The sequence below is a fragment of the Salmo trutta genome, chromosome 1 (assembly GCF_901001165.1).
Source record: "Salmo trutta chromosome 1, fSalTru1.1, whole genome shotgun sequence".
Classification (NCBI taxonomy): domain Eukaryota; kingdom Metazoa; phylum Chordata; class Actinopteri; order Salmoniformes; family Salmonidae; genus Salmo; species Salmo trutta.
In genome coordinates this window covers 42,127,763-42,153,850 of record NC_042957.1, presented here as the reverse complement: position 1 = coordinate 42,153,850, position 26,088 = coordinate 42,127,763, and the positions used below count along the sequence as shown (strand labels likewise).

General features: G+C 42.4%; 2 protein-coding genes across 2 annotated transcripts; both read left to right on the top strand.

Annotated features, from left to right (window-relative positions):
- The first annotated feature begins 1,476 nt into the window (after positions 1 to 1,476).
- LOC115196233 (dynein light chain 4, axonemal) lies at positions 1,477 to 4,602 on the top strand. The gene is made up of 4 exons (XM_029756864.1): positions 1,477 to 1,581; positions 2,211 to 2,294; positions 2,415 to 2,498; positions 3,057 to 4,602. Exons 2-4 carry the CDS (start codon positions 2,223 to 2,225, stop codon positions 3,219 to 3,221), a joined length of 321 nt encoding a protein of 106 aa, XP_029612724.1. The 5' UTR covers positions 1,477 to 1,581; positions 2,211 to 2,222; the 3' UTR covers positions 3,222 to 4,602.
- A 5,798-nt stretch (positions 4,603 to 10,400) lies between these two features.
- On the top strand, positions 10,401 to 22,239 carry LOC115196223 (extracellular serine/threonine protein kinase FAM20C-like). Its single transcript, XM_029756855.1, has 11 exons — positions 10,401 to 10,679; positions 11,208 to 11,768; positions 11,964 to 12,142; positions 16,417 to 16,495; positions 18,222 to 18,314; positions 18,449 to 18,564; positions 18,939 to 19,119; positions 19,421 to 19,530; positions 19,808 to 19,889; positions 21,548 to 21,607; positions 21,795 to 22,239. Exons 2-11 carry the CDS (start codon positions 11,209 to 11,211, stop codon positions 22,042 to 22,044), a joined length of 1,710 nt encoding a protein of 569 aa, XP_029612715.1. The 5' UTR covers positions 10,401 to 10,679; position 11,208; the 3' UTR covers positions 22,045 to 22,239.
- The last annotated feature ends 3,849 nt before the right edge of the window (positions 22,240 to 26,088 follow it).

Below are 26,088 nucleotides of genomic sequence, written 5' to 3'. Positions count from 1 at the left end.
TCCACTGCATACATTAATTGTGGCAAAGTTGGTTTCTGTTTCAGTCACATCTTTGGTCACGTTCGTGTAGGTCAAACAAAAACACCCTAATGATTGGTTGACAATAGAGCCTCCCACAATGCAGGTGAAGGCTGCAGGATGAAGTTGCTGTTGACGACGTGATTTTTGTAAAGTTCATGCAATCGACATGTAGGTGCAAGTCGGACAACTATTATAACCTCATAATGCAACGATGGTCACCGACTTGACAAGTGTGGTCTGCTCAAACACAACCACTCTTTCCACGCCATTTCAATACAGCTACGACCGGAAGTGCCTTTTTCATAGCAGGTTAGGATAACTTATTTAACAGAGTAGGATAATTAGGTTAAGGTTAGGAAAAGGGTTAGGGTTAGCAAAAATCTTCTCCTAACCTGCTACGAAAATCACTTTTAGTCATAGCTGTCTTGAAGTGTCGTGAAAAGAGTGCGTACGTTCATGCAGATCCCTTTTGTCAAGCCTTACAAAGAGTGTTGCATTATGTGCAAAGAAATTGTCAGACTTAAGCCTACTCCACAACGGCATGAAATTTACAAAAAGCATGTGATCAAAGGTCATGACTGCAATCGACTGCAAATTTCTTCAGTTGATCTTCACCAACTTCATCCTGCAGCTATCACCTGCATTGTGGGTCAACCAATCATCCGGGTGTTTTTGTTTGACCCACGAGAACATGACCAAAGATGTGATTGAAACAGGAACCAACATTGCTGTGATTCATGTATACAGTGGATATGTACAATTGAATGTGATATTTGTGGCTCTCTCTCACCAATTGATAGTACAACATACACACATATATTTACAGTTTGTGAGTGTGTGATATGGGGGTTGAAGACGTCTTTTTTTTTACATTACAAAGAAAAACTTTAATAAACAATGGCAACACTGCCATGTTGCACTGAGCCTTGCTGCAAATAAGGTAGCAAAGGCAGCTAGCTCTGAAGGAGGATGTAGATGTGGTGGTCCTATTAGGGGGAGTGGAATGTAGGATCATCATAGCAGAGGGGTTGACCCAGGAGTGGCAACATGAGTGGGATAGAGAGCAGCAGGGAAGGCATTTTTTCTCTATCCAGAATTCTGTGAGTAGGGTCAGTAGGTATACATGGGGAATGAAAGGAGGGATGGGGTTCTGTTGACAAGGCTGAGGTTGGGCCATTGTTTGTGGGAAAACACCCAGATGGGAAATGTGAGTTGTGGGGAGGTAGAGTACCATGTCCTGTTGCAGGCGGTATGCTGAGGTTAGGATCACTTTTTTTAATGTGAATTGGGTTTAAATGAGAGGCAGAGCGAAATATCAAGGAAGCTGTTGTCGTTTCTCTATTCCATCGGCCTGCTATGGGTGTGAGGCTATTCAATATTTAAATGTGTAATTCGCACTCCGACCTGAGAAAGGTAGCAATACGCAAGACAGAGTCTAGTCTGCCAGAAACGCACAAGAAGAAGAAGGAGAGTCTGGTACGAAAGAAGCGGTTGCTATGGCCGACATGTTTCCATATCAACAATAAATGGACATAGCTTGTCGTGATAAACTAGCCAGAGGTAAGTAGCTAGCTATTTAGTTAACTTGCTATCCATAATCAAGTAGAATTCAAAGAAGAAAGTCTCATAACGGCGTGCAATGTTTGCAACTCTTTCATTAACTTGCAGCGTTGGTTGCATTGCAACTAAGATAACGTTAGTGAGAAGGCAAGACAACAACCTACACAAGCCACAAGATAACTAGCTACAGTAACTAGCTAACGTTACTGTAGGCAGATTCTTTAGTAAGATGTCTAGTTAGGTAGCTACCTGTCAAAGTCATACCTAACGTTACACGTATAAAGACTAACGTTACTAGCTAGCTAACGTTAGCTAGTCAACTCTGGATACCTTTCACCCCTTTTTGATAATTGCCTAAATATGCATGACAATGTCATTCATGCATGTCACTTTCCTGGCCATAGTGACCAACCCTGTAGTCACTACATTCATTGCTTGTGTTGTCATGGGTAGAAGTAAACAAATACGAAGTGAGCAGGACTAGGAGGGTCTCTTTAGTTCAGCCTCCTTTGCTCATACCTACTGTAGTACTTGACAAACATTGTGGCAACATATAGGTAACATTTTAACGTGCCAAATAAACAAAAAGGCTATGCTTCCATTCAAATGTGAGTGTGTTTTCTCTCCAGAAGGAGAAGGGAATGGCAGAGACAACAGAGAGCAAGAAGGAGGAGGCCGATTACAAGAGGCTCCACAGCTTCCCACTCATCAGGGTGAGACAGATCGTTTCGCTGCTGTGACACATATGTGGTTCACAAGTAGAGGCTATGTGACCGTCGGTTTCGTGGAGTAAATGGTGAGTGTTGTAATGAATTGTTCTGATTTCTTCACAGCACACAGACATGCCAGAGGAGATGAGAGTGGAAACGATGGAACTGTGTGTCACAGCCTGTGAGAAGTTTGCCACCAATAATGAGGTCTGTCTGTCTGTCTGTCTGTCTGTCTGTCTGTCTGTCTGTCTGTCTGTCTGTCTGTCTGTCTGTCTGTCTGTCTGTCTGTACACTGTGCGAAGTGCAGCTTGATTATTACAGCACACTCACTATTGCTTTAATCTACCCATTCACCTGACCCAGTCACTTTTTAAAACCAGGCCTGTATGTAATCCACCCACTCAGCCAGTCTGGCATTGTGTCAGCCTGCCTCACCACTCATTTCAGCAAACCTGTGTGTCCATCTGGACTAGAAAACTGGTTGTTTCTCTCTTCCTCTGTCTTTCTCTCCTTCTTTCTCTCTCTCCTCCACTCTGTATTTTACCCCCTCCATCACTTCCTCTCCTCTCTCATAGGCCCAATTCCAAATGGATCCCTCATCCCTATCTATGCTTGTTATGGATAAGTGTTCAGTTTCAGCCATATTGCTGACTTCTATCCTTTACTCTCAAATCCACAAGGCGGTGTTGACAAGGGCTTACGGATAGGAGCCAGGGATTTGGTTTGGTTTCTGTATCTTCTCTAACCTCTCTCTTTCTGTTTCAGAATGCGGCGAAGATGATCAAAGAGTCGATGGATAAAAAGTTTGGCAGCTCGTGGCACGTGGTGATTGGTGAGGGCTTTGGCTTCGAGGTGACACACGAGGTCAAGAACTTGCTCTACATGTTCTTTGGAGGCAGCCTGGCTGTGTGTGTGTGGAAGTGTGCTTAGCACAAACACACAGGCACACACACACCCCTCCCATCCAGTCTGTCTCTACCTAATGAGCGTGCTTATATATTTATATACACATCCTGGATGATTCACCCATCTCTGAGCTTTGCAGTATTTTTCTTTGTTATTTACTGATCATGTATGTGTGGTGGGAAGGGAGTGTGTGTGTGTGTGTGTGTGTGTGTGTGTGTGTGTGTGTGTGTGTGTGTGTGTGTGTGTGTGTGTGTGTGTGTGTGTGTGTGTGTGTGTGTGTGTGTGTGTGTGTGTGTGTGTGTGTGTGTGTGTGTGTGTGTGTGTGTGTGTGTGTGTGTGTGTGTGTGATGTCCCATACATCATTGATTGATTAGGCTAAGTCATTCTTGATATATTGTATTCAATATCAGCATGTCACACTCTTGCCTTGTGTGTGCCCAAACAGTATGAAAATGACCAAGTTTTATCTGTATACGAATGTGATCATTTCTACAGAGCAGTGAGTTCACTGCATGAAGGAGTCTGCTGTCTCCTACTATCCTACTGATGGAATTCAGTGGGACTGAAACACTTGCACTCTTTTTCCCTATTACTTTCTGCTCTACTTCTTTAACTCGAGGCGGTGTGTGTGTTCTCATCAACATCTTCTCATGCTCACCTTTGAAAAAAATGCATCCAGCTCTGTGTCTTTCCTCCACTCCGCCTGTACGTTGGCCCACTCGTCTCGGTGGGCTGCCATGCCATCTGCTGAAAAACATCCTTACACACAGAAACACACACTCTCTCAGTCTCTCTTATTGCTCTCAATTCACACTGTCTCTGTTTCTCCAATCCTCTCTATAGATAATTTTTTATCTCCTTCTATAGTAGTATACCTTTAGTCTTCACCTTTCAGACATGAGTTCCATATGTCACCCTTGTCTGTGTCTCTACTCCTCCTATAACTGATAAGATATCACAGGGACTTTTATATCCTCTCAATGTACATTAAATACTTGAATTTGAATGTGAAGATGGAATCTGATTTTGTAAATGATCATCATGGGCTTTTTATGAAAGAGCTTATTGTTGAAATAATAGTTATTTTCTGTCACGCCAATGTTATAAGATGGTCATGGATAGGTGTCGTTGTTGTTCTGAATTTGTATCACAACTGATGATATTACATGAGCTATTCTGACTCCCTAGGCCTAGGCATTCCATTTCAATGAATATCAACTAGGCATACAGTCTCAATGCCACATAGAAACCTTTATGTTGTCAACCGTGGATGCAACCAGGTACCATAACACCGATGCATTGTATTGTTGTTTTCACTTCAACACTGTGTGTTTGCGTAAATTCATAAATTCATTGCACATGAAATTATTTCTGAAAGTGATAAAAATGTTTTAGTTTTTTCAAATCTTCCGATTGTGGGTGTTGTTTGTTGAAAGAACGTGGACCGGGGATTTATATATACAGTATGTCCCTAGTGTCTATTCACTATGAAGCAAACGGGATGAAATGAGGAGGGACCTACCTGAATTGGTCCAGTAAGAAACACTGTTTTGGTTTTTCCGTTGCAAAACATTTGGCTATGCTATGCGCTATTGGATACACCCCTGTTGTGGACTAGGGGGAAAAGGGAGGCTGCTGGAGGTCTAGGAAAAACCACAACCCTACAGAGTTCCCTTTTAATTAGCCACCATGCTAACACTATAACCGAGGGCAACCCGCCCTTTAAAACGCGACAACCAACAGAGCAATCTGCCCTTTGATGTAATAGTTTCATATTAGAGAAGGCAATTTACTGCTAGGACCTTGGTGGTCCTTCTTATCTATAGGCCAAGTTCTGAAGTATATAGTGGCCTCCAATTGCTCTTAAATACAAGTAAAACTAAATGCATGCTCTTCAACCGATCGCTGCCTGCACCTGCCCGCCCGTCCAGCATCACTACCCTGGACGGCTCTGACTTAGAATACGTGGACAACTACAAATACCTAGGTGTCTGGTTAGACTGTAAGCTCTCCTTCCAGACTCACATCAAACATCTCCAATCCAAAGTTAAATCTAGAATTGGCTTCCTATTTCACAACAAAGCATCCTTCACTCATGCTGCCAAACATACCCTCATAAAACTGACCATCCTACGATCCTCGACTTCGGCGATGTCATTTACAAAATAGCCTCCAATACCCTACCCAATCAAGTGGATGCAGTCTATCACAGTGCCATCCGTTTTGTCACCAATGCCCCATATACTACCCACCACTGCGACCTGTACGCTCTCGTTGGCTGGCCCTTGCTTCATACTCGTCGCCAAACCCACTGGCTCCAGGTCATCTACAAGACCCTGCTAGGTAAAGTCCCCCCTTATCTCCGCTCACTGGTCACCATAGCAGCACCCACATGTAGCACGCGCTCCAGCAGGTATATATCGCTGGTCACCTCCAAAGCCAATTCCTCCTTTGGCCGTCTCCTTCCAGTTCTCTGCTGCCAATGACTGGAACGAACTACAAAAATCTCTGAAATTGGAAACACTTATCTCCCTCACTAGCTTTAAGCACCAGCTGTCAGAACAGCTCACAGATCACTGCACCTGTACATAGCCCATCTATAATTTAGCCCATACAACTACCGCTTCCCCTACTGTATTTATTTATTTATTTATTTTGCTCCTTTGCACCCCATTATTTCATATTTCTACTTTGCACTTTCTTCCACTACAAATCTACCATTACAGTGTTTTACTTGCTATATTATATTTACTTTGCCACCTTGGCCTTTTTTGCCTTTACTTCCCTTATTTCACCTCATTTGCTCACATTGTATATAGACTTATTTTTCTACTGTATTATTGACTGTATGTTTGTTTTACTCCATGTGTAACTCTGTGTTGTTGTATGTGTCGAACTGCTTTGCTTTATCTTGGCCAGGTCGCAATTGTAAATGAGAACTTGTTCTCAACTTGCCTACCTGGTTAAATAAAGGTGAATAAAAAAATAAAAATAATAATAATAGTTCTATATAGCAAGGCACTTTACCCCAATTGCTCATGTAAGTCCCTCTGGATAAGAGCATCTGCTAAATGACTAAAATGTAAATATAAAGTGCAGGTTGTGTGTGAGCACAGCACTGACCCTGAAATTTTTGTTTCTATGGATGTGAGTGAAGCTACGTGCGTCCTATCACCTAGACTAGAGAACGAATGACATACTGCTCCATATTCCGTCTCAGAACTGTTATTGGGTGCAAGCAGTAAGAGTGGTTTTAAATCTTGCTCTCTTTTCCTCTTCTAAATCATGCTAGATTCCCAGAACCCTCTAGTCTCTCTCGCTCTCTCTCCCTGAGTCATCCGTTTCCCTCATGTCTTCCTTTTTATTTGTTGCTCTCTCTGCCTTAGTCTCATTTCTCCCTCTGTCTGTCTATTCAGCTGGACCAAAATAATATTGTTTTTCTTTCTCTCTTTCCCGTTCAGGTCTTCATTCTGCCTCTGCTTTCTCTAATTTGCTCCCTTGCCTTTCTCCATCTCTATCCCCCCACATGAAAAAATACTATAGTATACTATGGTATAAATATTACAGTATTCACTGTAGTGTTTTTGCAGACATTACTGTAGTATTTACTACAGTGTTTTTTTTCTTTGGATAATACTGTTGTATTTATTATAGTATTCTCTAGTATACTACAAAAGTCTATAGTAAGTACTACACATCGAGGGATACTATTATTTTTAATATATTATTTTAAAGTATACTACAGTTTACTACACAAAAATATATTAACGCAACATGTAAAGTGTTGGTCCCATGTTTCACGAGCTGAAATAAAAAATCCCAGACATTTTCTATATGCACAAATTTCTCTCAAATTTGGTTATATCCCTATTAGTGCAAATGTCTCCTTTGCCAAGATAATCCATCCATCTGACAGGTGGCATATCACGAAGCTGATTAAACAGCATGCTCATTACACAGGTGCACCTTGTGCTGGGGACAATAATAGGCCACTCTAAAATGTGCAGTTTTGTCACACAACACAATGCCACAGATGTCTCAAGTTTTACAGTTGGCATGTTGACTCAGGAATGTCCACCAGAGCTGTCACCGTTTTAGAGAATTTGGCAGTACGTCCAACCGGCCTACCACGTGTAACCACACCTATCCAGGACCTGAGGAGTATTTCTGTCTGTAATAAAGCCCTTTTGTGAGGAAAAACTCACTCTGATTGGCTGGGCCTGGATCCCCAGTGGGTGCACTCCTGCCCAGTCATTTGACGGCCTAATGAATTTATTTCAATTTACTGATTTTCTTATATGAACTGAAACTCAGTAAAATATTTGAATTTGTTGCATGTTGCATTTATATTTTTGTTCAGTATATATAATTCTATAGTAAGTACTGTAGTATTCTATAAAAAACTGTAGGTGTTTTTTAATGTGGGGGCCTCCCCCTCCTATTTTCCCTCTACTTCCTCCAGTCTCTCTCTCACCAACACACACAGTCTGACACACTGACTTACACACACTCTCTCTCTTCCTCTATAGCCAGTGACAGATTGTCCCAGTGGGAGACAGGGAGGATTAGCACTGTGCTATCCCACAAGCTGTTGCCTCGGAACAGAAAGAGGGAGAGGGGATGGATTGATGGAGAAAAAGAGTTAGGGAGTTAAAGAAAAAAGGCATTATGAGGGTGGGATAAGGATAAGGATGACAGTCCTGTTGGAATCCAGGGATGCAGGATTACACAGGGATTATTTAACTGTGTGCGTGTGTGTAGCTATGTGTGTGGAATCTCTGTATCAGTCTTATCATGACACATTAACACGTTAGCAGCACTATGTTTTGGTATTCCACGTGTCCCCTCTTGCTGTTCATTTCCCATGCATGATATTTCCCTTCACTCCATCTCTTTTTTTCTTACGTTCTCTTAATTTCTCCATCTCCTCTCACTCTCTCCAGCTCTCCCTCTCCTCTCACACTCTCTCCAGCTCTCCATCCCTCTCTCCACATCCCGCTCTCCAGCTCTCCATCCCGCTCTCCATCCCGCTCTCCAGCTCTCCATCCTGCTCTCCAGCTCTCCATCCCGCTCCTCATCCCGCTCTCCAGCTCTCCATCCCTCTCTCCATCCCGCTCTCCAGCTCTCCATCCCGCTCTCCATCCCGCTCTCCAGCTCTCCATCCCGCTCTCCAGCTCTCCATCCCGCTCTCCAGCTCTCCATCCCGCTCTCCATCCCACTCTCCAGCTCTCCATCCCGCTCTCCAGCTCTCTATCCCGCTCTCCATCCAGCTCTCCATCCCGCTCTCCATCCAGCTCTCCATCCAGCTCTCCATCCCACTCTCCATCCAGCTCTCCATCCAGCTCTCCATCCAGCTCTCCATCCCGCTCTCCATCCAGCTCTCCATCCAGCTCTCCATCCCGCTCTCCATCCAGCTCTCCATCCCGCTCTCCATCCCGCTCTCCATCCAGCTCTCCATCCCGCTCTCCATCCAGCTCTCAATCCCGCTCTCCATCCCGCTCTCCATCCAGCTCTCATCCCGCTCTCCAGCTCTCCGTCCCGCTCTCCATCCAGCTCTCCATCCAGCTCTCCATCCCGCTCTCCAGCTCTCCATCCCGCTCTCCAGCTCTCCGTCCCGCTCACCATCCAGCTCTCCATCCCGCTCTCCATCCAGCTCTCCATCCCGCTCTCCAGCTCTCCATCCCGCTCACCATCCAGCTCTCCATCCCGCTCTCCATCCAGCTCTCCATCCAGCTCTCCCGCTCTCCATCCCACTCTCCATCCAGCTCTCTCTCTCATCTCGATTGAAATTAAATATTCATTGGTAGCCAGTGAGTAACTGAACCAGCAGCGCAACCCACAGTGACTCTGCCATCAAAGAGCTCTACCCTCATCTCTCTGCTGGCCACGCCATCACTTCACCCACCATCTGTAACAAGAAACACTCTCCCTCTCTTCCTCTCTCTGTCTCAACACTGCATAAGTAAGTCTGCCACGGCAGTGAGGTGCAACACATTAGTCGACTGGGTCAACGTTGTTCTTGTACCATGCCTTTCTTTTTTTTGGTTTGAAGTAACAAACAATTATGGTGAGAATTCTGGGTAGTTTCCAAGCAACCTACATTAACTGCTTTGAGGGAAACAGGACGGTCTTTGAAGCTTTGATCTGTATGTCTGTCTCTCTCTCTCTGTGTGTGCATGTGTGTGTGTGTGTGTGTGTGTGTGTGTGTGTGTGTGTGTGTGTGTGTGTGTGTGTGTGTGTGTGTGTGTGTGTGTGTGTGTGTGTGTGTGTGTGTGTGTGTGTGTGTGTGTGTGTGTGTGTGTGTGCGTGCCAGGGAGAGAGATCGAGAGACACTGAGAGAATACAACAACATTATTTTAATGTATCATCATTATAAGTGCATTTAACAAGCATACATACACCAATAAATATATTTACGCTAGCTCTTTTTGTCTCAACACTTTCGGTACAAAATACCTCAGGTTAAAATTCATCTATGAACATCTATAGGGAACAGCCTACAAGTACCATGATATGCATTATGCATGTAATTTCTCTCATAGCTATGGTGTTTCACTAACAACGACTTTGTACTGCATGCTGAGGAATAAACTGGCCCCATCAGGAAATAATCAGGGATGGCGGGAAGGAATTAAAGGGATAGAGGTAGATAAGGAATGCATTTATCAGCAGGTAAGAGAGCTGGAGGGAGGGTAAAAGGAAAGGGGGAGCGTGGGAATTGAGGAGAGATAGATGAAGCTGAGAGAAGAGAGGAGGAGGATAGAAGGAGTACAAATATTTGATTTGGTCTGTGCTCATGGGTGCTTTGTGAAGTAATACTACTACAACACTCTACAAACGTGAATCTGAGTGTGTGTGTGTGTGTGTGCGCGCATCTGTGTGGGTGTGTGTGTCTGTTTCTGGAGGGAGGGCACTGGTGGTCAAAAGTAGTGCACTATATAAGGAATAGGGTGCCATTTGGCATGCAAGCTCAGTAGACGGAGGGCTGAGGCTGTAGACTAATGAGGCTGAAAATAGAGAATGAGAACCAGTCAGTAGAGAATGAGAGCCAGTGGGTGACTACCCGTCAGAGTGTGTGTGTGTCTGTATCGGTGTGTGTTTGTCTTGTGTAATAAATCCCATCTACAATTCAATCCAATTACGCATTACGATATGTATTTCTATTGAAAGTATCTGGTGTTCTAAAAAACAAATCCTAAAATAAAGGGGTAATGTGTATGAATGTCCCCTCCTCACTGTAACGTCCATCCCGGTCACTCTAACCTGGCTACTCCCTCTGTTCTGTTTGAACTAGCGTGACCACACAGATAACAGGATCACTATCAGCTGTCTGTCAGGGAGAGAAAGGGAAAAAAAATTGACAAAATGAAAATGTACTACAAGTGTAATTTTGCCCTGTCACATTTATTGAGGATCCAGAGAGAGAGAGAGAGAGAGGAAGAGAGAGTCTCACAACTTCTTGGCACATTGTGAAAAAACAAAGTAAGTAATACATTAGCCATCCTGCTGCTGCTTCATACTGTGAATGTTGGAGCAGTGGGCCTTCAATAATATATTGATTCTCTTTAGCGGTGCTTGATTCTCAGGGTAGCTAACTGGAATCACATTGTGTCTGTTCTTTGATGGGGAGAGGAGATTGTTAGATTTGTTTCTGGAGCACCAGGAATACTGTCTGGCTGTTTCTGGCTGGCTGGCTGGATAGCTGGCTGGCTGTCTGGTGGCTGGCTGGCTGGCTGGCTGCATAGCTGGCTGGTGGGCCGGATAGCTGTATGTCTCTTTCTGAAGCACCAGGAATACTGGCTGGCTGGCTGGATAGCTGGCTGGCTGTCTTTTCTGTCTGTCTGTCCGCCTGCTTGCCCGGCTATGACTGTCACATTTCCCTTTGTCTCCTTTATGCCTGTTAATCTGTCATGACTCTTGACTCAACAACTGCCTTCTTCAGAGTTTTGAATATTATAAAGCAGATTATATTTGGAGGAAATGTAAATTTAAGTTTTCACTCTCTCCCAGCATGGCGAGGCAGGGCGTGCGTCGTCTCTCTCATTCCGTCTGTTTGGTATTGACATGTCTGTCCCTGGCTCTCCACCTCATCCTGGCCCTCTTCTGTCTCTCCGTCCTCCAAACATCCTGCGTTATCCCCCCCTCCTCCTCCTGTTCCTCCTCTTTGTCTTTTCCTGGAACTATTCCCCTTGGAAAACAGGGGAGATCTCACTCCCTTTCCTCACAAAGCAGCTCACACAAATTACCAGTAAGTCGCATGAATGGAGACTTTACCAAAATGGCTGCCCACATAGACCACAAGGTGGAGGCCTCATTCAACATTGTCAATGAAAAGGAGAAGGACAAAAAGCTGATTCAAACCAAAATGGCCACCAAAGTGGTCAGTGGTCAACGGGTCAGCAATCACTCCAAGCTTGAGGCCCTCTTCAGCCACCCGCTGTACAACCTGCCACGCAAACATCTGCTGGAAGACGATTGGCTGCTGAAGTTGAAGCCAAAGAACAAGGGAGAGGACAGTGAGGAGGAAGATGAGGAGGAGGACAGTGACAAAAGCAGTGAAGATAGTGAGTGGTGAGTGAGAGAAAGAGGAGTGGAAGACCACTGGTAACAACAAAGTAGAAAAATTTAAGAGGGAAGAAAATGCTTTCTAGATAACAACAAAGTATATCATTCTGTCATAGCATATTACTTTTCTCATACATTTGTGATACCCATTGCTTAATTGGCCTGTTTCCCCATCCATCTTCCCCTGCTCTTTCCATGTAGGCAGAGTGACAGCGAGGAGGATGGCTATGACCGAGCTAATTGGACGAGAAGTGCGGACATCCACCCTGCCTGGCTGAGGTACCACCTTGGGATCTCTCGCTGGGAGCTGTATGACAGGAATGACCCTAGCGTTGCCGAGGTGACTCAACAGATGGCCACACAACGCATCCTCAGCGCAGGTGAGAGGGTTGAGCTGGGGTGTGGACATGTAGCTAAGATTAGGATTAAGACTAAGGTTAGGGTTGAGCCGGGGTGTGGACATAGTGAAGCTAAGGTTAGGGTTTGGGTTATGACTAGGGTTAATGTTGAGCTGGGGTGTGGACAGGAAGCTAGGGTTAGGGTTGTGGTGGTTGAGGCTAGCGTTAGCGCAATGACTGGAAGGATACTAGCAGGCTAGTTAGCGTTAGCGCACAAAATTACCTAGAACTTCCTTCATATTGGACATAGAGACTTAAAAATGGTATACAGGAGTTCACTTGACTCTGGGGAAGTACATAAAGGATTATGTATTCATTATCAAAATCCCGAAGTATCCCTTAATTTATCCAGCTTTTTTGAGTAAACTAAGCCACAAATATTATAATTCAAACACGACTGTCTGCAGTACAACAGCCTGTGGCACCACTGTAGCTTGCTTTTAAACAAACTAAAGTACTGTAGTTATTAAGTCAGTTGGGTTAAATGCATTAGCCTTAAAATGGTGATGGTACTCTTTTATCTTTCAACCCCAAGGGGATGCCCAAAATCCACAAACAAGATGATGACTGTGTTAGTAAGCGGAGTTGAGATCAACTCTGAATCAATCAGCATGAACTGGACATGGAGTAAACTACACTGAACAAAAATATCAACGCAACATGCAACAATTTCAAAGATTTTACTGAGTTACAGTTCTAATAAGGAAATCAGTCAATTTAAATAAATACATTTGGCCCTAATCTATGGATTTCACATGACTGAGAATACAGATAAGCATCTGTTAAAAAAAGGTAGAGGCGTGGATCAGAAAACCAGTCAGTATCAAATCAAATCAAATGTTATTTGTCACATGCGCCGATTGCAACAGGTGTAGACCTTACAGTGAACCGGTTAGTCGAGGTAATTGAGGTAATATATACATGTAGGTAGAGTTAAAGTGACTATGCATAGACAATAAACAGAGAGTAGCATCAGCGTAAAAGAGGGGTCTGGGTAGCCCTTTGATTAGTATCTGGTGTGACCACCCTTTGCCTCATGCAGCGTGACACATCTCCTTCGGATAGAGTTAATCAGTATGTTGATTGTGGCTTGTGAAACGTTGTCCCACTCCTCTTCAATGGCTGTGCGAAATTGCTGGATATTTGCAGGAACTGGAATACACTGTTGTACACTTCGATCCAAAGCATCCCAAACATGCTTAATGGTGAGAATACAGTCCATGGAAGAACTGTGACATTTTCAGCTACCAGGAATTGTGTACAGATCCTTCCAACATGGGGCCGTACATTATCATGCTGAAACATGAGGTGATGGCGGCGGATGAATGGCACGACAATGGGCCTCAGGATCTCGTCACGGTATCTCGTGCATTCGAATTGCCATCAGTAAAATGCAATTGTTTTTGTTGTCCATAGTTTATGCCTGCTGATAACATAACCCAACCGTCACCACAGGGCACTCTGTTCACAACGTTGACATCAGCAAACCGCTCACCCACACGACGCCATATACGCTGCCATCTGCCCGGTACAGTTGAAACCAGGATTCATCTCTGAAGAACACACTTCTCCAGCGTTCCAGTGGCCATCAAAGGTCAGCATTTGCCCAATTAAGTTGGTTACGAATCCGAACTGCGGTCAGGTCAAGACCCTGGTGAGGACGATGAGCACGCAGATGAGCTTCCCTGAGACGGTTTCTGACAATTTGTGCAGAAATTCTTCAGTTGTGCAAACCCACAGTTTCATCAGATGTCCGGGTGGCTGGTCCCAGACGATTCTGCAGGTGAAGAAGCCAGATGTGGAGGTCCTGGGCTGGTGTGGCTACACAAATTCTCCAAAAATTCTCTAAAACGACATTGGAGTTGGCTTATGGTAGAGAAATTAACATAAAATTCTCAGGCAACAGCTCTGTTGGACATTCCTGCAGTCAGCATGCCAATTGCATGCTCCCTCAAAACTTGAGACATCTGTGGCATTGTGTTGTGTGACAAAACTGCACATTTTAGAGTGGCCATTTATTGTCCCCAGCACAAGGTGCAGCTGTGTAATGATCATGCTGTTTAATCAGCTTCTTGATATGCCACACCTTTTAGGTGGATGGATTATCTTGGAAAAGGAGAAATGCTCACTAACAGGGATGTAAACAAATTTGTGCATAACATTTGAGAGAATAAGCATTTTGTGCATATGGAACATTTCTGGGATCTTTTATTTCAGCTCATGAAACATGGGACCAACACTTTACATGTTGCGTTTATATTTTTGTTCAATATATGCCATTCCTGAATTATACAGACCACTAGCCATAACCCTAACCATAGCTTCATGTCCACACCCCGGCTCAACCCTTAGCCTTGCCATAACCCCAATCCTAACCCTAGCTTTGTGTCCACAGGCCCATTCAACCCACACATACACACGAGACACAAAAGAGTTGGCATTACAGTGAATGAAGAGATTACCCTGGGAGGCTGTAAAACATTGTCTGATGGCCCTCAAATCCTGTCTGTTGTGAGACTGTTCAGAAGCCTTGGTTGGGATCCATTTGTTTGTCTATCACATGTAAACAGGGAAGTAGCAGTACTCTAAAAATGCTAGGTTGTTTGGTTGACCATGCTGGGTTGCAAATGTTGGGTCACTTAGTTGGGTTGTTTTCTTTAAAAACTGCTGGATTATTGGTGCTGGGTGATGGGTTATTGGTGCTGGGTTATCGAGATATGACTCAGTGGGTGAGCTCAGAAGACTAGAGGATTGGCTTAGCAGGGGCGTGGCTTTTAGATAGTTATTTTTGGCCACCCGTGAAAGTAAATGTCATTCCGGTTCATCTGCTTTGTTGTTATTTCATGTTAAGGTTGAACACTGACACTTTAATCAATGTTTCCCAAGACCCTATGGATATTTCAATGTTGGGATATGTAGATAATAATGTTATGAATTTTATGTTATAATATGTCATGTGCAAAAAATAATAATTTGCAGTGTACAAACATGATGAACAGGAAATACATTTGCTATTACAGGTGGCCAAAAATAATTGTCTGAAACCCATGTCTCTAATAGGCCACGCCTCCTGAAAATAACCTATGGAGCTGCTATGTCATCCCAACTAATGGTTAAAAAAACAACTGATGGTAAAATAAACCCATGTTTGTATAATCCATATTAACGTGACCCAACTGGCTGGGTCAAACTAACCCAGTGTGTGTTCTGTCCAATATTTACCCAGCGCTAGTTTACCAAATAAGCCAAATAGGGTTGTTTTTAACCCAGCATTTTTTTGTGTGCCGGGCTACTGTGTATGGGTTTGAGCATGTGGGGAAGGGGTAGGGGGAGTGGGAATTTTGTGTGTGTGTGTGTGTGTGTGTGTGTGAGTGAGTGAGTGAGTGAGTGAGTGAGTGAGTGAGTGAGTGAGTGAGTGAGTATAATAATTAAACACACAATCTAAAGAAACAAACAAAAGTCAAAAGCAATTCTTAAACACTAACCAATCAACCATAGACTGTGAGGATAAAATCTTCATCCACTGAAAGCAATTATAAGTCTTTAAACTGCAAAATACACAAAGTGATTACACCGAACTAGAACATCAGCAAATGGATGACACTAAAGAAACAATCAGAGTAGAAACTTGAAAGCCAGATAATCAAAATCTCCAGCTCCTCTGATTTTTTGTTCTGAGGTCAGTCAATATAATCCTGCACTGATCATAAAAAATCCCACTCACACATCCACGCATATAAACACACACAAACATATGCTCACACACAAACACATGCATACACACATACACTTTGAATACTGTATGGAGATTGTGTTGAGCATAAAATATTACGCAATAATCAGCTTGTGTGTGGGCTGGCCCATAGCCACGTTTCATATACTCCTCCTCATCTTCCTCTTCTTCTTACTCCTCCTCCTCTCTAAAGTCGCTAGATTCTAGAATCACCTCTAATGATACCAGACAGTTTTTGATGTTCAGCCACATTCTGTACTTTATGTAATGAAGACACCCTGTGGAGAACTGGGGTAACTGCATTTATGTAAAATCCACTAGAAATACTGTACTATTACCAAAATAACACCATCAGTGCAGTCAATGACCAGTACCTATGGTGTATTTCCTTTGAATGTTGTGGAGACACTGTGACTTTCATGTGTTTTAATGTACTATAAGTGATATGTCTGTGTGTTCTGAGGGTCTGCATGCTGGTGTTATTATGGTGACGTTGGTGCGTTGTCTGTTATGTATGTTTCAGTGCAGAAGAGTGGGGGTACCCAGCTCAAGTTGATCATGTCATTCCCCAACTACGGACAGGCCCTCCTTAAACCCATGAGGTTAGAATGCACAATACAATATGATATATGATACGATATATGATATTTATTTATTTGACCTTTATTTGACCAGGTTAATCTCATTGAGATTAAACATCTATTTAGCAAGAGAGACCTGGCCGAAAAAGCAGCACACAAATTGTCAACATTTACAACATAAATCACAAAGCACTACAGTTTAAAAACATCAGCTAATACATTTAACAGGCACATTGGAGTGTTTCAACTGACCGCCCCTTAAATCATTTTCCACCATAGTTTTTACCCTAGCTTTCAAATAATTTAAGGAGACGAACTCCTGTAGTTTCAAGTCATTTTGTAGCTCATTCCAAGTAGAGAGGGCAGAGTACTGGAACACTTTTTTACCTAGCTCTCCACAGGCAATAGGCACCATCAGAGATACTGTCCTGTGAGCATAGGCGATAATTGTCATTAATCTGCTGGACAATGTATGTACACAGGTAAAATGGGAGCAGTCGTAGCATGGCCTTATAAATAAAAACTTACCAATGACTTAGTCTCCAAAGAGCTAAGGAAGGCCATCACACTCTCATATAGAGGGTACAGTCCGTGTAGATCCGTTGGTAGAGCATGGCGCTTGCAACGCCAGGATTGTGGGTTTGATTCCCACGGTGGACTAGTATGAAAATGTATGCACTCACTACTGTAAGTTGCTCTGGATAAGATGGATAAGGGTAAGATAAGACTGAAACATTTGCAGGGATGAGGAAAGGCTTTGGAGTTTGTAACAAACCTCAGCAGTGTCCAGCATATGTAATGATGCCACAGGGGCAAACATGTACAAGTTATCACCATAGTTAATTACAGGCAAGAAGGTGGCGGAAATAAGTATTTTTCTCACTTTTAAAGAAAAACACTACTTATTTTGAAAATAAATCCCCAATTTGAGCCTGAGCTTTTTCACAAGACCCTCTATGTGGGGTTTAGATGTGAACCACTGATCTAACAAGAAACTCAAGTACTTGTAAGTTGATACCCTTTCTATTTGCTTGTCCTGCATAGTGACTATACATGGAAGAGTCTAAAAGGCTCTGTGTGGTCAATCCGACATCTGCAGTGGCCATACAGCATTTACTGCGACACGGCCTCTGCAGAAGTCAGGGTGTTTATACTTCTTGCACTTCGTAAAGCAGAGCAGAGCTGTTGTCAAGGAAGTAAGTTTGTGTTTACACTGGACCTCCCGCCCCACCTACCGTCAACCAATCATGTCAATGTAGAGTAATATATAGCCTTCCGCATTGTTAAAATTCGGGCAGCGCACGGCAATGCAGTACAGAGCTCAATTTGACCTCTGCATGCCTCTGGAGGGTCTGCAATTGTGTCACACCCTCCATACGCCACCTCCGACCACATTTTCAGATCAAGCATAAATTGGCTTTAATGGTCTCATCTAAGATTTCATGAAAACCATTAACTTTGTCTTATCAGCATTTAAGAGCAACCTCAGCTGACAGAGCTGAGCCTGGACAATAGTAAAGGCACATTGCAGTTCATCAAAGAACAACATGATATACAATACAATATGGCATACAATACGATATACTATGGTATGATATACGATATGATTTACAATGCGATATGATACTATACAATACAACACAACAATACAACTTTATTGTATCAGTCACATAACACTCTTACTCTGTCACAGTAATCTTATTTTGGAGGTGAAAAAATCACATTGTTCTGTGTGTGTTTTATGCAGGCAGGAGAGAGATGCAGAGACAGACTTCAACCTGTTCTACTTCTCTGACTTTGAGAGACACAACGCAGAGATTGCTGCCTTCCACCTAGACAGGTGAAAACAATAAAATATGGACCTCCTATCTGAGATGAATCTGTGTGTCAAAAGAAAGAGAAGAAAATAACTACTAAATCGCTAACACTGATTTTTCTCTCTCTCTTTATCTGTGTGTGTGTGTCCTCTCTCAGGGTGCTAGGTTTCTGTAGAATCCCTCCAGTGGTAGGTAGACTCATCAATGTAACCACAGAGATCAGAGCTATCACCACAGACCACAAACTATCCAGAACCTTCTTCACCTCTCCTGGTGTGTGGCGATTGGTCCAATCAGCTTTCATAATCAAATCTAACTCTCCTGGTGTGTCCAATCAGCACAGATAGCAACCAAAAGTCCCTCCTTCTCTGTTATTAAGCTTGTGTGTGTATAGTGGCTTGCAGTATGTGCTAGTCCAGAGTTTCCAAAATGGTTGGTTGGGTTGCACTGGTGGGCTACAGTTTACTTTCTGTTTCGTTCTGGGTTTATGACTGGTCACAAGAAAAAGCTCTAAATGCTTTTAGATGGGTTATGACCTCAAATGTTTGGCAAAAACTGTCCACTGTAGGCCTGCTACTTGCATTTTGTCAGTTTACTGTACTATTCACCCAACCCCTTGTCTCTCTCTCTCTGTCCGCCTCCCCCAGTGGGTAATTTGTGTTTCCACGGCCAGTGTGAATACTACTGCTCCACAGAGAACCCAGTGTGTGGTCGACCCCACGTCTTGGAGGTGTCCCTGGCCTCCATGCTGCCCGACATCTCCCTGGCCCCCAGACGCTCCTGGAGGTCCCCTTGGAGGCGCTCCTACAGCCGCACCAAACTGGCACCGTGGGTAGAGGGTACCGAAATGGGTTCTTGCCTGGGGGTCTCTAACTATGGGAGGGGTTGTGAAGAAACCATGTGAAGTATATATCTGTATTAGTGGTTATATACTGTACAGTAAATGGCAAACTGGTGGGTTGGAGGTATAATTCAAAGTTTGGATTGCATTGATAGAATTCAACTAATCAGTGCAATGTAATAATGTGTAGTAGTATCATATTGTCCCCCACTGGGAATAACCCGTGCATTTGACTAAAGCATACACGTGTTGGAGTCCATACCTCACATGCAGCTGCTACTGTTTCAGATGGGAGAAGAACCCAGATTACTGTGACACAGTGAAACAGACTCCTCCATACAGCCAAGGCACCAGACTGGTGGATCTAATTGACATGGTCATTCTGGACTTCCTCATGAGTCAGTAAGCACACTGAACAACACAGCTTCTACTACTATTACTACTTCAGTAATTCCAATATTCTTGAATCAGTAACAATTCAACACACTACCTTTATTTTTTTATTTTTTTATTGAGTCACTGAGGCAATACCCATAAGAATGACAAAATGTTCTGAACATTTCCCCACATGACCATATTAGAAATGTGCCAAGGCTTAAGTCCACTGATAATGTGGAACAGATTTTGAATAGACAGAAAGCAATAAACTATTGTTTTGCTTTAATTCCTACATAGGTAATATGGACAGACATCACTACGAGACTTTTGAGAAGTTTGGGAATGACACTTTCCTGCTGCACCTAGACAACGGGAGGGCGTGAGTACCATACCTTCCATACCTTCCATCAATACCTTATGTTCAGTGGCGATTTTAACATACAAATATTGGATGTATCAAAAAAGCTAATATGCATCGAAACCACTACAGACACAAACGTTATAACATGCAGTTATGATCACTTTACTTCCCATAGTCAAATTCAGCATGGGTCTACAATATTGCCACATTATTAAAGTATTGGAACGCAGCCAAAACACCATTCTGAGTGTGTCTGTCTGCCTTTTACCAAGACGCTCTGTTTTAGAATAAAGCAACAAAGCAGTGGTTAACAGATGTTAGCCACTGCTTCTATTCACCACCAACCACAGTTGAATCTTCTTTTCCAGCTTGCTGTATTTTTAACGGGTGGTCTTATTTCAATGTTTAGTGGCTGATGAGCACCGAAATGTTTTATCTGTACATTTTCTACATAGCTTGAAAATGATTTGCTAGGAGATAGTCAACATGATTCATGATAACTTTTCAGCTGGCTAGAAGATGTGGTAAACAATGAAGTTGACACATGTCAGTCCAATCACTGGAGAAAAGATGTAGACTTATCTGTGGCAAAAGACCTTGAGCCTTCTTGGACGGGCACTGCCAATTTAACTCTATGGCAGCACCCAAGGGGCAGAAGCTGCCTGGTCATCAGTGAGCTCTCCCAGTAGGTGCTGCGGTGTTGTAAGTGACATCACCCTGAGCCAATCACGCGCAACCAGAGAAGATCAACAACGCCTACACTCTGTGCTTTCTCTGGCTGCCCCTCCTCCACAGAAGGCACATGAGCGAGGCTGAAACAGCTGCATTCTGGATCTGCCTTACTCAAAGAAAATTTACCAAAACAATGATATGACATGGAGGAGTTGAGTATGCCTTCTCCTTCCAGTTCTCTGCTGCCAATGACTGGAACGAACTACAAAAATCTCTAAAACTGGAAACACTTATCTCCCTCACTAGCTTTAAGCACCAGCTGTCAGAGCAGCTCACAGATTACTGCACCTGTACATAGCCCATCTATAATTTAGCCCAAACAACTACCTCTTCCTCTACTGTATTTATTCATTTATTTATTTTTGCTCCTTTGCACCCCATTATTTCTATTTCTACTTTGCACTTTCTTCCACTGCAAGTCTACCATTCCAGTGTTTTACTTGCTATATTGTATTTACCTCGCCACCATGGCCTTTTTTGCCTTTACCTCCCTTATCTCACCTCATTTGCTCACTTTGTATATAGACTTATTTTTCTACTATATTATTGGCTGTATGTTTGTTTTACTCCATGTGTAACTCTGTGTTGTTGTATGTGTCAAACTGCTTTGCTTTATCTTGGCCAGGTCGCAATTGTAAATGAGAACTTGTTCTCAACTTGCCTACCTGTTTAAATAAAGGTGAAATAAATAAATAAATAAATAAATAAAATATTAACTCGAGCAGTTATTTTGTTTAAATTGTTTGCTAACTGATACGATATAATATTGTGTCATGAATTAATGCCAGAATTACATGCAAAACAGGGCCATCTGCCAGACAGTGCTTGGGCTGTGCCTCACTTGCCCTAAATGATGCGTCGCCAGTGCATATGTTGAAGTTGTTGTAGTTTATACATAACTGTTATATCGGTATGTAATATTGTGGAAATTATGTTATTTTTAGGTTTGGGCGTCATTCTGTGGATGAACCCTCCATATTGGTGCCATTACGACAGTGTTGCAGGTAAAACTATCAGCTTGTATAAAGATCTGGACAACTGCAGCAGAAAAAAAGTGCAAGAGGAGACTCATCTCTCTTCCTTCTCGTTCTCTTTCTCTCTCTCCTTGTCTTCCTTCTCTCTCTCTTTCTCTCCTTGTCCTCCTCTCTGTCTTTTTCTTCTCTCTCGCCCAAATCTCTTTCTCTGTCTGAGGATCCGTCGTTCCACTCTCATGCGTCTGCGTCTCCTGTCCCTCCCGGGCTTCCGTCTGAGTGATGTCATGAGGGAGTCTCTGTCCCAGGATCCCCTGGAGAGTGTGGCCCCCCTCCTCTCTGAACAACACCTCCCCGTGCTGGACCGTCGTCTGAAAACCATCCTGCAGGCTGTACACACCTGTCTGGAGCACCATGATGACGTTATCCATGATGACCTACAGGGATATGATGTTATGATGTTAACTTAGACAATAATTAAGACTGAACATCCATTTACAAAACCATCATTGCAAGATGTCTATCATTGGATTCAGCTGTGGTTGATGATAAGATGATTGTATTTATCAATCAATCAGTTAATTATTTGTATACATGCATGGCACATTTTAACTGTGTGTGTTGCCTTATGAAATAAAAAATGCTAAAGTGTTGTAGCATTACAAGGGTGGAGTAGTGTTACTGGAGTTTTCAGACAGCAAGGCCATTTGATCACAACAATGCCAGCACTCAGGGTGAAATGTTAGGACATTGGGGTCCAGATAATGTAGGAAAACAAGCATACATAGACACACAAACACACTCACTCACACGTACACACATGCACACACACATGAAAGAGAATGCAGTATATCAGGAAGTTATGGTGAACATTAAAATCATAGCAACCTCCTCTTTGTTTCAACAGCAACAGATTAAACCATTGATACAGGTTCCTACCAGTCGTGTGTGCATGTGTGTACGTGTGAGTGAGTGTGTTTGTGTGTCTATGTATGCTTGTTTTCCTACATTATCTGGACCCCAATGTCCTAACATTTCACCTGAATGTCCTGAAAAGGTAGGAAAACAAAAACAGTAGTCAGATGATCAGACAAATTGATGGTCTCCCCATCACTGAGACATAAGGTCTCCTTAGTGCTGAGAAGATTCCTGGGCAGGGCAATCCAAAAGCACTGGAGGTAAGAATTTCTGTTTTAAATAATTTTTGGTTTAACGTAATAGAAGAATAGAAAAAGTGCATTTCCTGCTTTGTACTTTGTTTTTCTCGCACAGACATAAAAATATATATATTTCATTTGACATAATGCTTTATAAATAATGACTTGTCTTAACTAATGACTTTTATCAACGTATCTGTATTTGGATAGACCTATGCCATTCATACACTCATGCATTTCAGTTTGTATTGACTCTATGTGGGAGTAATTCAACTTGAATTTGAACTTTGGTCATACTATAGAAATCTATGTCCCAAATGGCACAGTATTCCCTATATAGTGTATATATGTAGGGAATAGGGATACAGTATTCATATGGTGCACTATGTAGGGCATATGGATACAGTATTCATATGGTGCACTATGTAGGAAATAGGGAGTCATTTAGGACGCAGACTTGAATAACATCTTCCTTGTTCCTTCTCAGTATGTAGTTCCAGCCTCTCTCACTGTTGCCGCTGACAACAAACTGAACAAATATCAGCTCAGTAGCAGCTTTTTTATTCTCAATAAAGTTTATGCTTTTAAGTGAATAGAGTTCCACTCTATTTGAAGACATAGAACCTACTGTACAATAGGCCCTCATGTTTTTGTTCATCCTGCTTGTTTTCCTCCCAAAACACAAGCAGTGGGGTGGGCACTGGCATTGACTGTGGATTTCCCCTTTAAAGAATTGTAATAACAATGATAAGGAATAATAACACAGTGAATTCGGTATTGCATTTTATTCTTCAGAAATGTTCTTCCACAACCCATTCCCATGTCTTCTTTCTGCTCTCTCTCTCTGTCCCTTAGGTGAAAGGCTCCCTGGGAATAAATGTTGTCACCACGGTTACTGCTCTTACTGGCATCGTCCTCCATTCTTTAGACAGTGCTGGAATCATGTACTGTGACTATCCATACCATAATCCATACTATGTCTGTCAACAGTACTGGGTATATACCAAATGCATATTCCTTTTTAACTTTCATTGGTCAGAAGATATTTGTCTATTGATAAAGGGGTATTTATCATCTATAATCTTTTATATTGTAGTGGTGAATATTTTTTATTAGGCTCATTTAAATTATGCCTATATGTGACATCGCCAAGCAATAGCAAGGTAGATAACTGCTATAAAGTTTATAATTCATTTTAGTCCACATTGAAACTGTGAAAGTTCACAAAGTGTTCATAATTGCTCCAAAATGGTGGTGTAGTGTAGTTCACTGCTGTTTCCTGTTCCGCTCTGTCTAAAGCGTAGGTCACAGGGAATTTCAGGTGTTTTGGCTGTTTTCTCCCTGCTGGAGTTTATAGTGTCTATCTGTGTCTTATCTTTCACCTGCAGAGCTGTCTGCCTGGGCTGCCGTTCCACCCGAGGTGAGTCTATAGACTTAGATTTCTGTCCATTTTTTTTTTACAAAATGTTGTAAATCTCAAGGTTATTTACATTACCCAGGTACTCTGATATTATGAGTTAAGTACATATTTCACAAGTGGAATTTTGCTCCAAAAGTCTCACTTTGGGGTCATACTGTATGTTAACAGAATATGTAATTTAGCCTATTAAATACAAAAACTGTGTTTCAAGTGAGAATTAGGCATGTCTGATACCAAAAAAGAAAGGAAATGATTGGCTACTTCACCCATATTTAATAGAATTTCAGTACTTAGCTACTCATGCCAAAACATGTATTAACTACTGAAAACACTACCTAGATTTGAATTTAGTTAAACTACCACCAAGCTACTGCAAAATGTAGTTCAATTACTAGTTGAACTACATGTAGTTCACTACTCCCCAACGTTGGGCGGGCAAGAGGTCAAAAAGACTCCCAAGGTACAACTAAGAGATAACCAGTCATCCTAAACCACAGAGAGGGGAGAAATATACCAGCGTGTCGAAAGAGAACAGTCAACACGCTTGCTTTTGGGGTTGCCCTGGGCTCAAAGAAAGAGTATGGCCAGACTAGCAGCCAAGGAGAAATCTTTAAACATAGCCATCCTAAAAAGAGAAATAACAGAGGGTTGGTTGTAGGATGACCATGTTAATGTCAATGCCAGGGAATGGCAACAATTACATAATACAATTACAAAATACATAGAAAGATCAACGTATCAAAATAAGGCTACATATGCTTGTATTTATTTATTTTTAATTTAAAATACATTTACTTTGTGTTTTAAAGTGCAGGAATACGTTAGCAGGTAGGCTGACTGAATAGCAACATTCTCAGTAACGGTTACAGAAATGTTTTACTTGCTGTGATATGTTGTTTATCTACCTTACTTGAGCAAGTCCCTCTGGATAAGAGTGTCTGCTAAATTACCAAAATGTACATGTATGTATGAAAATTATCCAAAATAAACCATAAAGCACACTGGGTATTATTATTGGCCTTGTTTTGAGGCGTAGCTGTAATGGCTGTTGAAGGGAGTAGACCAAGGCGCAGCGTGGTTAGCGCTCCTCTTGTATTTATTAAACTAAGAACGCTATAAACAAAGAAACAAAAATGACAGCCCACAGTTCTGTCACGTTAGACAACTAAACATTAATAAACCACCCATAAACACAATGAAAAAAAAAACTACTTAAATAGGGCCTCTAATCAGAGACACCGAGATCAGCTGCCTCCAATTAGAGACCAACCCCAAACAATTCCAAAATGTACATGTATATATGAAAATGATCCAAAATAAACCATAAAGCACACTGGGTATTATTATTGGCCTTGTTTTGAGGCGTAGCTGTAATGGCTGTTGAAGGGAGTAGACCAAGGCGCAGCGTGGTTAGCGCTCCTCTTGTATTTATTAAACTAAGAACGCTATAAACAAAGAAACAAAAACGACAGCCCACAGTTCTGTCAGGTTAGACAACTAAACATAAATACACCACCCATAAACACAATGAAAAAAAAAATACTTAAATAGGGTCTCTAATCAGAGGCACCGAGATCATCTGCCTCCAATTAGAGACCAACCCCAAACAATTCCAAAATGTACATGTATATATGAAAATTATCCAAAATAAACCATAAAGCACACTGGGTATTATTATTGGCCTTGTTTTGAGGCGTAGCTGTAATGGCTGTTGAAGGGAGTAGACCAAGGCGCAGCGTGGTTAGTGCTCATCTTGTATTTATTAAACTAAGAACGCTATAAACAAAGAAACAAAAACGACAGCCCACAGTTCTGTCAGGTTAGACAACTAAACATAAATAAACCACCCATAAACACAATGAAAAAAAACTACTTAAATAGGGTCTCTAATCAGAGGCAACGAGATCAGCTGCCTCCAATTAGAGACCAACCCCAAA

Bases quoted from the DNA above. Each gene is read 5' to 3' on its own strand.
- LOC115196223 (XM_029756855.1), top strand. From the start codon at position 11,209: ATGGCGAGGCAGGGCGTGCGTCGTCTCTCTCATTCCGTCTGTTTGGTA. The intron at 18,315-18,448 runs GTGAAAACAATA...GTCCTCTCTCAG, and splicing joins GCTGCCTTCCACCTAGACAG to GGTGCTAGGTTTCTGTAGAA. The intron at 21,608-21,794 runs GTAAAACTATCA...TCTCTGTCTGAG, and splicing joins CCATTACGACAGTGTTGCAG to GATCCGTCGTTCCACTCTCA.
- LOC115196233 (XM_029756864.1), top strand. From the start codon at position 2,223: ATGGCAGAGACAACAGAGAGCAAGAAGGAGGAGGCCGATTACAAGAGG. The intron at 2,295-2,414 runs GTGAGACAGATC...ATTTCTTCACAG, and splicing joins ACAGCTTCCCACTCATCAGG to CACACAGACATGCCAGAGGA. The intron at 2,499-3,056 runs GTCTGTCTGTCT...TTTCTGTTTCAG, and splicing joins AGTTTGCCACCAATAATGAG to AATGCGGCGAAGATGATCAA.